The 13,531-nt window shown below is 37.9% G+C and overlaps 1 protein-coding gene across 1 annotated transcript in view; it reads left to right on the plus strand.

The window, feature by feature from the left end:
- SLC6A11 (solute carrier family 6 member 11) overlaps positions 1-13,531 on the plus strand; it is an 89,797-nt gene that overhangs the window by 13,129 nt on the left and 63,137 nt on the right. The window contains exon 6 of the mRNA XM_033071381.2: positions 9,726-9,858. Coding sequence (XP_032927272.1) covers positions 9,726-9,858 — 133 coding nt within the window. The remainder of the gene's footprint in view (positions 1-9,725; positions 9,859-13,531) is intronic.

Genomic DNA, 13,531 nt, shown 5'->3' on the forward strand with positions numbered 1-13,531 from the left:
GATTCAACAGGATTAAACCCTTGGGCTTGGCTAAGGAGAAGTTGCCATGACTTCAGTGAAAGAGGGGTAAGGAAAATAGGTCAGGAATGGGATGTTCTGTGTGAGAGATACACAGACACACAAATGTAAATATGAAAAATAATACACATATACACACTAACAGTCAAATAGCCTGTACTGACCTTAATGAGACAGGGGATGACACAAGAAATGTGTTCTTTACATTTTTTTGCAAGTTGTATTAGAAATTTCAGAGGAAAATCTGCAGAGGAAAGCCTAATTTCACTTTTTAATTGGGTGTGTGTAGAAATGGGTAAGGAATGGAGCAGGGTTGAACCCTAGCAGGAATTTAAGGAGGAGGAACTAGGCTGGATAGCAGCAAATGTGGCTCAGCCAGCAATGATTTGTTCTGTTAAGTGTGAGTCACACGGGATCTGCTGGAAGAGGTAAATATTCCAGAATAATGTAACTGAGGGATTCTTGCTAATGTGACCACTGGGAATTGTCTGTCTGCTGCTTTGAGAAACAAGCTAAGTATGGAATTAAGTGGATTTCCAGAAATGAAGAATTCAAGAATTTAAAGAATTTCCAATAAATTTCTCTCTATCTGTAACCCATGGATTATCTTCTAAAAGCTGAGCTACTTCTTTCTAGTCCTTGAGCACTGGTGGTTGGGGAACACACGTGGGTAGCCAGCAGTATCTGTCAATGACCATTTTTAGCTCTTTCAGAAACCTGTGGGTGTATTTCCTATTTTAGAGTTTCCATGAAACCTCCAAAAGAGAGGTTTGGACACTACACAGAGCCTGTAGCTCTTGTTCTGGATATTGCAGAAAAGCCAAAGTGTCAGCTCATGTTACCTTGCAGGGAGAGTTTGGCATCCAGACTCTCTCTCTCAAATTAAAACACTTTTAGTGACTAAATCTGCAAAAATCCAGTGGGATTTGTTTAACTGCAGTTGTAGCCATGCTTGTTCTGGAGGTGTTTCAGTGATTACCACACTGCTGCCCTGGGAAAACACCTGGCACAACCAGCCTGGGTTTAGTTTCCCAAATATCAGACTCTAGAGGGGGGAAAGAAAGTCTGAAAGGAATAATTTCCTTTCCCTTTTTCCCCTTTTGCCCTTTCCCCTTTTCCCCTTCCCTGGCATTTTCTGTGTCAGCTATTTGCTCTCTGTAGGGTGTTCATGCTGTCACTGTGCCACTCTTGCCCATGTCATCATCACCTCCCTGAGCTCTCAGGGCAGCAAGACAAAGCAGAGCCAAGCAGCACCCAGTGTCTCTGCTTCTCCTCCTCTCCTGCTAATCCAGACTGTAGAGTTAGGATGGCAGGAAGGTCAGAACCAATGAATTGCAGCCTGAGTGGGGTCCTGCTGAGTTCTGACACTGATGCAGTGTGTGCTCTGCTCAGCAGTGTCCAGCCCTGGGCCAGCACAGGGAGGAGCTGGAGCTCTGCAGAGAGCCCAGAGGAGGCTCCAGGATGATCCAGGGATGGAGCAGCTCTGCTGGGAGGAAAGGCTGGCAGGGTTGGGATTGTTCAGCTGGAGAGGAGAAGCTTTGGGGTCACTGAATTGTGGCCTTGCAGGGGCTGAAGGGTTGCAGGAAACATGGAGAGGGACTCTGGACAAGGGATGGAGGGACAGGAAAAGTGGGAACAGCTTCAGACTGATGGAGATTAGGGTAGATGGGATTTTGGGCAGGAATTGTTCCCTGGCACAGGTGCCCAGAGCAGCTGTGGCAGCCCCTGGATCCCTGGCAGTGCCCAAGGCCAGGCTGGACATTGGGGCTGGAGCAGCCTGGGACAGTGGGAGCTGTCCCTGCCATGGCAGGGGGTGGGATTTGGTGATTTTTAAGGTCCCTTCCAACCCAAACCATTCTATAATTCTGTCCTACTCTGGGGCTAAAACTCATAAAGGTTATCACTGCTCAAATATGTGTTCCCCTCCTGGAAAAGGGAGACATCTCCCACACATTTTTGCTCAAGTCCCTCATCAGAGGTGTGTGATCTTCTAACTATTCTAACTATTACTTTTTGTTTATGCAATGAAACTCAAAAAGTCTCTAATTTGACAGTTATCTTTTACAGTCCAGTAATGTACAGGAGAGAATATTTAAGTGTTAAAGCTGAAAAATGTTTTCCAGCTTTGATATTTCCAGGACATAGAATGTTCTAGAACTGTTCTCTAAAACAATATTGCACCATTCTTTACATTTTCAGTGTCAAAAGATAAACCACAACAGAGAAATCTTGCAAACCAGTACAAGAAATGCAGTAATGAATTGACTGAAGAATTAATAACATTCTTTTTAAGTTCATTTTATTGAAGCATATTTTTTCATTTTACCTTGATCTATGTAAAATATGTTTATCCTAAGTAAAAAAATCTGAAAATTTCACAAAATAAGCTGCCAGCCTTTTGGTTTCACAGTTTTATATTTAGCATTCAGCATTTTTAAAGTTTATCAGTATCATTTTCCAAACTTATCATATAAGTAGATAAGGCAGGGGAGAATATCTCAAATCTTTAATATCTTATGTTCTCTGGTTCTTTCAAAACAACTTGTTCCTTCTCAGCTGTTTGTTTTCCACCTTGGAGTTATGCAGTCCGGATGCATGGATCTGCCTCTCCCAAATTAGACAGCAATTAGCTCAGATTAGACAGCCAAAGGGAAATGTTTCATTTCCTGACAGGTATTTTGGCATGGGAAAACTCCTGGAACTTCAAGCATTCACAGAGGATTCTGGTGCATGGAACTGGAATCCTACAATTTTCAGAATTCAGTAATATCTGCCTGAGTTTCTGAGTCAGAAACTGGGTGTTTGCACAGGATGTCTGAATGCATTTGGCTATGAAATATTCAGACCAACAAATTTTCACAGAAAAAAAAATTAATGTTAATTGTATAAAGTGCAACGAGAGAAAGAAAGATGTGAATTAAGGAAATTCTTTAGATAGAAACTGGAATTCACTTTTTCTCACAGAAACAGAGGCTGTCTAAAAGATCTCAATCCTTTTCTCCTAAGCTGATGGGGAATCTGTGCAGCACTGGCCCTCAGGTGTGTTGTATTTTTTAAAGAGGAGCTCAGTGACGAGGTTCACAAGGTAAATATTGGCTGGGTTTGACAACTGCAGGATACAAGTGCACCAAAATATAAAATAAGAAAGGCTTTGTACAGGGGCACTGCTCAGTGCCATGGTTTTGCTGTCCCTTCAGCCCCTCAGAATGCTCTGAGGGCAGAGTCTGGCCCAGGGTAAAAAGGAATTTTGCCTCCTGAGTTCCTGGACACATCCCCAGGGACAAGGCACCTCAAGAGACTCCTCTGTTTGGGTGCTGTTTGTTTTGGGTTTTGAAAGCCAAGTGTCTTGGAAACTGCTCCAAATCAAAGAGGGAACATGAAGGGACCTTCCTCAAATAGATTGGAGCTGTCCTTCAGCTTCCCAAATCATGAAATAACTCAAGAAGCACCCCAGGACATTCCTTTCAATGGTGTGTTGGCAGCTGTAAATCCTCTTTCTATTCAAGAGCCTGTCCAGCTCCTCAAACTTTACCAAAGACACTCTTTCCCAGGAAAATCCAGTGTTCCCATAGCCAATAAATAGTGTGTAAGCTTTGAGAATGTTTTTTTCAAATTTGGGTGGAAAGGTTGCTTTTCAGTTATCTCACAACATTTCCCTCTGCAGTAATTCCATCAGAGAGGCCCTTCCTCCTCTCCGTGCACTGAGCACCAAACTGAAATGTGTTTTGGTACTTTTTCAAACCAAAAATTGGTCCCATTTTCAGTAGGTATCTAATACTTGTCAAAATCATCTCCCAGGGGATTTTATCTGTGTAAATTTTGCCTGTGCAGTGGTGTGGAGAGGACAGAGCAATGGGGTGTCCCTGGCATGTGGGGAGCACGAGGTCCTTGGAGGAAGTCTAATTGCTTCCTGTCTTCATTATTTTATATGTACTGAAAATATGCTGAAATTTATCTTTGTATGTTCCTGACTATCCATTTGTATTTTCTTTTTAATCCACTTTTATATTTAGATAAGCCAGATTTAAGCCAGGCTTACAATATTTGTTGCTCTAAGTGGAATTAATTTACCCTGGAGTAATTTTATCATAATTTTATTCAGCCTAACTGCACAGACCCTTGTGACCAAATCTCAGCATTTCTGACAGCCACCCTTTGGAGATGTGCCCTATTATTCCACCCAAATTAATCTTTTATTCATTAAATTCCTGAAAATTTTGCTACTTTTATTCTGTGTTATTTACAGGAAGAAATGTAACTGTCTTCACTAACATTTAGCCAATTTAAATGAGTGTGATCAGAGGTAATGAAACCTTCAAGCCCAGTGTGAGACACCACAAATCCACCCTGGTTGGGGTTTTATATTCCACTTACAAGCAAGAGATGCTGTGGAGAATTAATACTTTGCTACTACAGAATTAAAACCTTGCCCTGGTTTGAATTAACCTTTGATTCTGAACTCCCCCCCATGGCAGTGGAGTTTGTTTCCCTCAATATTCTGCTCAAATGCCACCAATCCCTTGGCCTCTCTCCCAGGCTTTGGGTGGGTTCAAGGGGCTGAAGTGCTCAGTATTTTCATACAACAGAACAACACCCCCTCAACAGCTACGACAGCAAAACAAGCTCAATACCTACAATAAACACTTTCAAACTCTCATCAGTTTCTGTTTTCAATGAGATCCAACACTAATGAACAATTTATGTCTTCAGTGCAGGACAAATCTTTCTCACAGCAAAGTTTCACACAGCCTGAAGTTGTTGCCAGCAAATTCAGTTTAAACTGGCTTGTAACAAGCAGGGATTTGATGTTCTGGAGTAATTCCAATGGTTACCTGGAGCTGTACTGCCAACTACAGTGGTCTGCCAGGTTTTGGGCTTTTATCTATCAAGGAATATTGTTGATAATCATTATCTTCAAATAAAGAAGTGGCAGCAGTGAATTCTAGTGAGAAAGAGTTAAGACATTTCAATGAAATATCTGTTATTTCTCCTTTGATTTAAGGGGCTTTTAAAGATGCTCAGCTTTAACAAGTCTTGATGTATAGGATAAGATTATTTATTTCTTTTCACCAAGTGTGATGCAAAGCAGCTGAGCTATAGATTCACTGTAGAACTTTTCTTCAAATGTTTGTTCCTTCAGACCAGAGAGGAGCATGTTCAGTGCTGGTTGTGCTGCTAGTGCATGAAGAGTTGAGGAGAGCAAGGCAGTGCAGGGCTCTGGCAGGTAAGAGAGGAGGAGGAAGGCCTGGAGGAAGCCACAGAATAATTTTTTTGTTGTTGTTTTTAGTACCTTATGCAAGGTCATGGCAGCTTTTCGATAGAAGCTGCAGTGCTGAGGAGCAGAACTGTGATCTGACTCCTGAATATCAACCTCACTTCTCAGACACAGGGGACAATCACATATCTTCAGAATGCTTCCCCTTTTCCTGTTATTTCAGTTGAATAAGAAAATAATGGGGGTAGATAGAACTGAACTGAGGCTTTGTGAGAAGCACTTCATATTCTGATTGCTCCCTTCTATCAAAACTCCTCTCAGATGGTTCCAGCAGCAGAATTGAGGTCTGGCTATAGGGACAGCTTGAGGGATTTCCCTGCTGGCCTCTGGGCAGGACTTTGCCCTCCTTGCATCCATTCTTTGCATCCATTTTATGTTTTAGTTTAATTATCACTTCTGCACTTGTTGCTGCTCCCTTTCTGAGGGAAACACCAGCCCTTTGTTCTGCTGAAAGAAAGGAAAGCCAAAGGGATTTACAGCACTTCAGGGTAATTAAATCCTCATTATGGTGCTGACAGTTCCCTTGATTGGCACCACGTGTCTGTTTTAAATAGGACCCGCAGGGATAATTAATTGTGGTGAGCCCATTAATTTGCCATTTGCTTTGTATGACATTTGACAAAAGTGTCCAAGAGTCCTGGGTGGGTAAAGGAGGTGTCTCTGCTCTTTGGGACTTCCCAGAGCATCCAGAAAACTCTGAGCTCTGACTTTCTGCTCCCAGGAATTGGTTGCTTTTAAAAATCTTCAGCTGGAGCCTTCATTACAATTGATGTTCTTAAGGCAAAGGCATCTTTTGGTGTGTGAAATACTTCAGTCACGAGAGAGAACATTTATTTATGAAGTTGTTTTGTGGATAGGGAAGAACAGTGTAGGAATTGCTGTGACTTGCACAGTCAAATTGGAAAAAGAACCTTACTCATGTTTAGGTTCACACGTTCATAAATAAATCCAAATAGCCATGAAAACCTTGGTTTGATTAAAGCATAAGCTATTTTTTTCATTATTATTTTACAGTGAAAATATATCAGAATGAAAACGTTTCCATTGCACTATTATTATAGCCCAAACATAAATATTTTGTCTCAGTTTTCATCTTAAAAATGTACTATTTGAAAAGGATTTTTATTATTAATTACTCTTGATTATTTATTCCTTTTAAAAATCATATTATGCCATTTTTTTTCCTTGTTCTCTTGCAATTTATTCCTCTTCTGGGTGATCTATGAATTCAAAGATTCATTTGGGTTTTGAGTGAGAATTTCTAAGGAGGGTGGACTTTATCCTAGCTAAAAATTCCACATTCATCTGTCAAACAGCTTAGAAGAACTTGAATTTAAAGGATGTATTTCATCACCTCTGTGTGTAATTATGTCTCAGGGATGTTGTTTGCAGGCATCAATTATGTCCTTCCTCTTCTTGATTAAAATAACCCTTCATTAAAAGCCACCTCTCTTCATTTGGGTGCATTTTGATGACAGAACTGCAGGCACTGTGCAGGTCTTGGCTCACTGAGGGTGCTCCATGCTGGATCACTTCTCTCCCAAATTAGCTGCTGCTACATTTGAAGAATAAAGATTTGAAGAATAAAGGTTTGATGAGTACAGGTTTGAAGAATGAAACCAATTCCTGCTTGGGGAGCAAATGTGGATTTTACATTTCAGTAGATAATACTCAAAAAGTTGGTGTTGACTTCCTGCCCCCCTTTTTTTTGGGGTGGGAAGATCTGTCTTTATTAATTGGGAAATAAAGAGATAAATGTTGGGGTTTGGGGTTTTAATTGAGATTTTTCTTTACCTTGTTAGTTCTGTCATTCCCCAGCTAAAGAGGAAATTTTAAGGAAATTTTGTGAGTGGCTGCATCCCTCAGGAGCAGCAGCTGCACTCTGGAGGTGTGAAATGTGGAAAACCTGGGCGTGGTTCAGTATTTCCTTCAATATTTCCATTTTCCCTCTGTTGGCATCTCCAGCCTCCCACTCCATCCACTACAGGGATTTCCCTCCATCCTCCCCTGCTGCATGAGACACAGCAGATTCCTCCTTTTTTCATATTTACATTTAATTTAAATATTTATATTTCTTGTAAATATTATATTTTCCACATAAATATTCCATATAGTTTAACTATTATATTCTATTGGCTGGAATTATAAGATCAGACTTTGTATCCCTGAATTTATTGCATTGAGACAATAACTGAACCAAATACAAGAGAAAGAATTATTTTATATATTTAACTGTAGTTTGCTTGGTTTAAATTTAATACTTAACCTTTCTACTAAATTGTAATTAAATTATGTGTATAACCCATGTAGACATTAATTATATAATCAATTGAAACCAGTGAAAATTAATTAATTCATTTTTACTCACAATGTGGAGGGAGAGGAGTCCAAGTCTGAATTTGAAATAGAGATTTCAAAGAAATCTCTGCTCAGGATGGTTTATTTCAGGTTGAGTATTAAAAACTTTCATGTGGATGTCTTCATGTGTGCATCTGTTGCTTTGAGTTGCTTCAAAATTCTGAGGTTTTGAAAATAAATATTTTAATGGTATAGTTCCAACCACAAAAGGAAATTCATTAAAATTAAGATAAAAATAAATGCTGGAATTTTTTTCTGGGAAACCAAATTGAAAAAATCATTTATTTAGGAAGTGTGGGTTTTTTTGGCTCATATGTGTTGGTAATTCAAATAATTTCTTTTCCTTTGACATTAAGGAAAAGTGGTTCTCAAATTAAAATTTTGTCCCTGACCTGAAAAGGGGAAACATTTGTTCATTTATAACCAGATACAAATACTGGGAATATTCTGGATTTTTCTTTTTATCTTCCTTTCTGCCTTAGCACGGGCTGTTTTCAGTAATGAGTAATGAGGAGTCCTTGAATAAAATTAATTCGGATTTAACCCCCCAAATAATGCTGTTTTCTTCAATGTTATAATCTCATTTCTTTGTAATTAATTCAGTTTTATCCAGTATTTCACAGCTGGGCTGTTTTAGCCCAATATTATTTTTTTTAAATTAATTTAATTTTATCCTGTTTCCACATGTGTGATGCTCTTTTCTTCAATATTATCGCCTTTTTCTGTAATTAATTTGGTTTTATCCCAGTATTTCACATGTAATGCTGGTTTTCTTCAATATTGTAAATTTTTTTTCATAATTAATTCAGTTTAATCCTGGTTTTACATATGTAATGTTGTTTTTTTTAAAATATCACCACCTTTTTTGTGCTTAATTTAATTTTATTCCAATGTTTCATATGTAATGTGTTTTTTTTCAATATTATCATTTTTTTGTAATTAATTCACTTTTATCCCAGTATTTCACATATAATGCTGTTTTAGCCCCATATTTTTTTTGTAATTAATTCAATTTTACATGTGTAATGCTGTTGTCTTCAATATTATAATCTTTTTTTTAAATATAAATTTACTTTTCTCCCAGTATTTCTCATGTAGAGCTGTTTTAGCTCAATATTATCATATTTTTTGTAATTAATTCAGTTTTTTCTCAGTATTTCATATGTAATGCTGTTTTAGTCAATATTTTTTTGTAATTAATTTAGTTTTATTCCAGTATTACATATATAGTGGTGTTTGAGCTCAATATTATAATTTTTTTGTGATGAATTCAGTTAATCCCAGTGTTTCACATGTAGTGCTGGCTCAGCCCAATATTAATTTATTCTTGTTGTAATTAATTAAATTTTATCCTGGTTTTTCACGTGTTTTCTTCAATATTATCCTATTTTTTAGTAATTAATTCAGTTTCATCCCAGTATTTCACATGTAGTCCTGTTTTATCCTAATATTAATTTTCTTTGCAATTAATTCAATTTTATCCTGGTTTTTCATGTTTAATGCCGTTTTAGCCCAATATTATGAATTTTTTTTGGTAATTAATTAAGTTTTATCCCAGTAATTCACATGTAGTGTTGTTTTAGCCCAATACTATCATATCTTTTGTAATTAATTCAGTTTTATCTCAGTATTTAATATGTATAACGCTGTTTAAGCGCAATATATATTTTTTTGTAATTAATTTAATTTTATCCCAGTGTTTCACATGTAATGCTGTTTTAGCTCAATTTCATAAAATTTTTGTGATGAATTCATTTTTTCCCAGTATTTCACATGTAGTACTGTTTTAGCTCAGTATTATAATATTTTTGCAATGAATTCAGTTTTATCCCAGTATTTCACATGTAGTACTGTTTTTGTTCAATATTATAATTATTTTTTGTGATGAATTAATTTTTTCCAGTATTTCACATGTAATGCTGTTTTAGCATTATAATATTATATAATATATTATATATATAATATATTATTATAATTATAAATATATAATATTAGAAAATATATAATATAATATATTATATATATTCTATTATTCAATATTATAATTTTTTCTGCTGTTGTTTTCCCCTGGAAGACGCAGGGTGCTGGCAATTTCTGATGGGATTGAGCACATTGGGAACCTGCGCTGGGAGCTCGCCCTGTGCCTGCTGGCTGCTTGGACTATTTGTTATTTCTGCATCTGGAAAGGCACCAAATCCACTGGAAAGGTGAGGCTGAAAACCTCTGCTGCCATTCATATTCATTTCCATCAGAACAGGAGAATTTATACACTTGGGGGTGTATGAATAGCAAAATTATAATTAAGAGTTGTTCGCATTTTTTCATTTTGTGATTTCCTTTCCCCCTAATTCTCTTAGGTGAGGCTGGGTGGTTTTGTTCTATTTTTGTGAATTTAGTTTTACTGGCCGGTCCTTGAACTCTGAAACCAGGTTGTCTTGATTTCTGTGCACAAATTCTGCAAAATTTGGATATTTCCCCAAACTGTCAGAAGTCAAAACTCTCCGTTCCACAAAAGAACCATGGAGAGTTTCCATGCGTGTAAAAACAGAATTTAGAAATACAGATTGAATACCAAGAGCAGAAATAATGAAAGCACTCAGAGAGGGGCCAAGATGGGCATATTATGGGGAAAAATAAAAATATTTAGCACTTTTTGGCTGGGAGCAGGGAGAGAGAGCCATGGGATGAGGGAGAAGTGGTGTCAGCCACAGCTCTGAGCAGGATCTGTGAATAATCAACTGAGTGAGAGAAGAAAAAAGCCACTGGTCTGGAGGGAGGATCCAAAAAAAGCCCTGGTTTCTCTTGTTGGAACTAAAGGAAACCAGGAACAAAATTGGTGCATTGAAGCATTTAATTTTCAATTGTTTCTTGCGTAGTTTGGATTGTGGTTGGGGATTTTTTTTGTTTCTGTTTTAGTGACCTCCATTATAAATGAAATAATTGAAATGTACTGGATTTTTGAAATTTAGAAAATGCCTGAGTGAAATTTTTCAGCTATGCCAGCTGCTCACACATTTTTCATACAATCAATATTTCAGCTTTTTGGCTGTTCCCTGTTTGATTCTGGGTGTTTGCCAACTGTGCCACTCGATCTGGTGCCGCATTTCCCATGCGAGAATTCCCATACAGAGATTCCTGCAGCCCCACTTCACTGAGCCACTGCAGGGAAAATTCTGAGAAATGCCCAGGGATAGGGATGGGAATGAACAGTTTGGTTATAAATGAGAAACAAAAAGTCTTGATATTTAGTAAAATTTAGATTGCTTTGTTTTATATAGACAGAGCAAAGCAGCGCTGGGGAGATGTGAGGGGTCACTGCTTATGCTCTGCCAAACTTTGGTTTGCAGCTTTTTTTATAGTATGGTTTTTTGTTGTAATCAATTAATTTTTGGTTTTTTTGCTGTCATAATTTTGCTAGGCAAGTAGTGGTAGCCAAAATAAATAGTTGTGTACAGTCTTTGGGAGTCATTCTTATAGATAACTCTTGGGTTTTGGTACATAAAACCGGCAGAAATCTGAAAGTTCTGGTCTTTGTAGGTAGGCAGTCATTGATAAAACAAAGGCAGGAAGTCTGATTTTGCAAAATCTATCAGACTATTAGAAAGTCTGATTTTACAAACTGGTAGGAGATACAAATCATTTCGAAAACATATTATTCATAACAGGGGGATTTAAAACAGAATGATTTAATCACATTTTCCCTCTATCAGGTGTCCATGCTTCACTTCAGACCTTAGTATTCTGGTTTATACAAACCCCAACAGTTTTAGGATTAACACGAATCTTTTATCAATTATCACAATTTCTTTGCTTTTTTAGAGAGGAGGGGAGAATGCTAAAGAGAGGAATAAGGAGAAGCCAGAGTGATCCAAGATAAATGTGCTCACATCTCTGATGCCCCAGGGAGGTGCACGAGCCCTTTGGAGCTGTCTGAGGGGCTGCAGCTGGCAGGGAAGAAATGAAACTGAGCAAAACTGATTTTTTTTTCCTCCATCAGAAGGAATGGCTGAGATGGAAATGTATTCTAGCATGGTTAAATTGGCCCAGGGGCGCAGGGGAGAGCTCTGTGGCTGCAGGTGTGTGCAGGCACGCGAGGCTGAGCCAAATGCACTCACAGAAAAAGCAGTGGGAGCAGGCCTGGGCTCAGAAAGGGCTGAAGTGACTTTCAAAGGGATTTATTTTTACATTTGTGAAGTTTACATCCAGGATTTTATTGTTCTTCCATCCTCTCAGTTTATACCATTTCCCCAGCAGCAGATCCTGTGCTTTGAAGGTAGATAACCTGTCTGACCTTTTTTGTTTCTTTTTCTGACTGCTTAGCTAAACCCTCAGCTTTAGGTAGGTGGAATAAATTGATTTTATTTCAGTGTGATTTTGATAACCACCTCTCTGATGAGGTCAGCCTAGAAAAGAACAGCCTGTCTTGGCCACATGAAATGAGATAATAAACTTTTTACAACAAGCAGTAATAACTTCTAGTCTTGCAACAGAAGTGGGAAGAAAAGGGAATTAATACCCAATATTCAGCTTTATATGTCTCAAGCTTAAAACATTTAGATCAGGGTTCTGTGCAAGGCAGACTCATGATATATTTGCACCATTTAAATCACTTGGAGCAGCTGTTCTGTTTCCAGAGTGCTGAGGAATTCCTCAGGACTGGTAAATTCCCCATTTCTCAGGGGACCCCCAGACCCATGAATCTGCCTTTCCAGAGGCTCTCAGCAAGGATCTCTCCTAGCTATAATTGAAAATTTCTTTTTTCCAGCTCTGTTCCTGTGCTTCAGGTCGTTTTTTTTTCCCCGGGCATACATTTACTGTTTATTAATTTAGTAATTTTTTGATTAACTGTTTATTTAATATTCTTCCACTTGCCACTTTTTCCAGCCTAATCCCTGGAAACCTGGGCCATGGCCCTGCCTTCCCAGAGCAGCAATCTTCCCAGCTTAAAAACAAAGGCAGCACTCAGGTGCTGGGGATGCTACAGATGGATTAAATGTTCTGAAATAGAAATGATGCAGCAGATTCCTGGGCTGGAGTTTCCATTTCGAATCTAGTGTCATTTCTAAAATTCATATTTAAGTTCAATCATAAGCCTTCCCACTAAATTGCATTTGTTATATGCTCATTTCCAGGAGATATTTTAAATTGACTTCTGGGGTTTTAAATTATAATAATATAACTGTCTGTTAAATTTATTACATACTTTAATTGGATTGAGTAATTTCAATGAAAATTTACATTTATTCAAAGCAAAAACCTTCTTAAAGTTTTATCACCTTTGCAGCTTTTTCAAAGGGAGGTGTCTGTGGGACAGGATAGTGGAGAGAAAGAGGGCAGGGGAAACAGAGGTGAGATGGAGAAGGTGAGGAGAGACTTCTTCTCCACACCCTTGTGCTTTGTGAAATATTCAGGAGGTTGGTTCATCCTTTCCCTCTTTTTTACTCTGCATTCTAATGCATGGTGGAAAAAGAATCCAAGCCTTAAAAGCTGTTATAAAATAACCCCATCATTCTCCAACCAGCACTCCCACAGATCATGAATATTTAATATTTCAGGATATTAAATATATTAAGACTAACATAAAGTTTAACTCCAGAGGAAGTGCTTATTACACTGTTAACAGGATGTTCCAAACTTTTCCATTACTGTTCTTGAAATTCATCACTTTCTCACAAAGCATTTCCATTTTCCATTCCAACAGATGTGAAATAGCAGAATAAATCCAGGTGATTCTGGCAGCTTTCAGGTGAAATAGATTTGTGCCCTTTCAGAAGTTCTTGTCCCTAATTATTCAAGTTTTCTTGCCCTGAATTATCCAGTCTTAGATCCAAAGATATTTGTGTGCCAGCTTTCACATTTTAAATGTTGCAAGTATGAAAA

This window comes from Catharus ustulatus, chromosome 13 (genome assembly GCF_009819885.2).
Source record: "Catharus ustulatus isolate bCatUst1 chromosome 13, bCatUst1.pri.v2, whole genome shotgun sequence".
In the NCBI taxonomy this organism is placed as follows: domain Eukaryota; kingdom Metazoa; phylum Chordata; class Aves; order Passeriformes; family Turdidae; genus Catharus; species Catharus ustulatus.